This window comes from Lottia gigantea, assembly GCF_000327385.1.
Source record: "Lottia gigantea unplaced genomic scaffold LOTGIsca_9411, whole genome shotgun sequence".
NCBI classification, from domain to species: Eukaryota; Metazoa; Mollusca; class Gastropoda; family Lottiidae; genus Lottia; species Lottia gigantea.
The window spans coordinates 1-1443 of NW_008711068.1; the positions used below are offsets into that span (position 1 = coordinate 1).

At 33.8% G+C, this 1443-nt stretch overlaps 1 protein-coding gene across 1 annotated transcript; it reads right to left on the reverse strand.

Moving 5' to 3' along the window:
• Positions 1–49: 49 nt before the first annotated feature.
• On the reverse strand, positions 50–935 carry LOTGIDRAFT_71082 (hypothetical protein; the record flags this gene model as incomplete). Its single annotated transcript, XM_009068834.1, has 3 exons — positions 50–159; positions 454–540; positions 818–935. Coding segments are annotated over 3 exons (315 nt in total), but the record flags the coding sequence as incomplete, so codon positions are not given.
• Positions 936–1443: the final 508 nt, after the last annotated feature.

Below are 1443 nucleotides of genomic sequence, written 5' to 3' on the forward strand. Positions count from 1 at the left end.
CTATTTCTTTGATTATTTTCACCCAATTTTGATCTGATTTTCTGTATCTTTTTGGTATAGGATAATCAAATACAACTGGCAAATTATCGGGTCTATAATGTCTTGTACACGCTGCACAATTAATAAATGTCGTGGTTCCATCACTTCTAATACCATATCCTAAAATATAAATTGAAAATAATGGAATTCTTAAAAGTTTAAAAAGACTTAATTCCAACGACATTTTACTTTCACACTGGAATGATGCAGAGTCTCTTTAAAGTATTTGAATGAACCTCTCATTTTTCAGGGAATTTTAATTTCAGGCCCAGTCTGTTTTCAAGGATCCGTATAAATCTTGATAAAAATTCAAAAAAGCTGTGTTTCAATGAATTGTATTATTTTATCACTAATTTGTGGTAAGTAATTTGTCATATATGGGAAGAAAAATATGGATGCCATTTTCTGACTAACCTTCGTGTATGTGACCATAAATATGATATTGAGGTTGTACTCTTCGTTGTATTGTGTTCAATAGATCAACACAACCAACATGATGACCTCGATGGGTCTTATCACCATAACCTACAACAAAAACAATTCTCATATTAAGATTAAGATTATGGAACTTAGTATAGCGCTCATTGCTGCTCTAACGTGAGCATTCAATGGCGCTATACAATCACATGTGTAATTATGTACATACGTCAAGGTCTATTTATAGGTTTCTAATTAGGTAGTTTTGAGAGGGGTGGTAGCTCAGATGATTAAAGTCTTGGAATCTGCTGGATATGTTGAGTTGTAATTAATTCATCCAGCTAGCTGTAAATGATATGACTGTAATAAAGGTTAAACTTATACAAACCTAAAGGTGGAGTATGTGTCATTAAAATATCAACATTATCTGGTATACTATTCCATTTCTTTAACAACGCTTCTCCTCGATTCACGGAAAAAGCAACACATTTGGTATAAGTTTCCACCCTATCAGAGAAAGAATCAGTTATAAATCTGTTTTGAGCTGTTTTAAGCTGTAGCTTATGAAATGTTATCTATCTTGCATTACATTTTCAATAATATACCAATTTTATGTCCAAGTCAAAACTGACCTCCATTATTATAAGACAGAGTTTCTCAAGTAAATTTGTTGAAGCGCAACTTTTCATATTTTGAAATGCCAAAATACTACAGATCTAATGCCTACACATGGTTCCCGGCAGTTTCCACGGCTGCTAAACTCATGGTGGTTGAGAGGACAAGAATGTAAGTGTAGAAATCCAGAAGGTTTCCAGGTCTCATAAACTCATCGGGGTCGAGGAGACTTTAAAAACGGGTTAGGGTTTAACTTACCAAGGTGTGCCATATATTTTAACACCACAAACACCAACCATGCTATCCTCTAAATACACACAATTTCTCAAGATAGATTTTACATCTGTCGCTTTCAGATCTAACCTAGTTGTC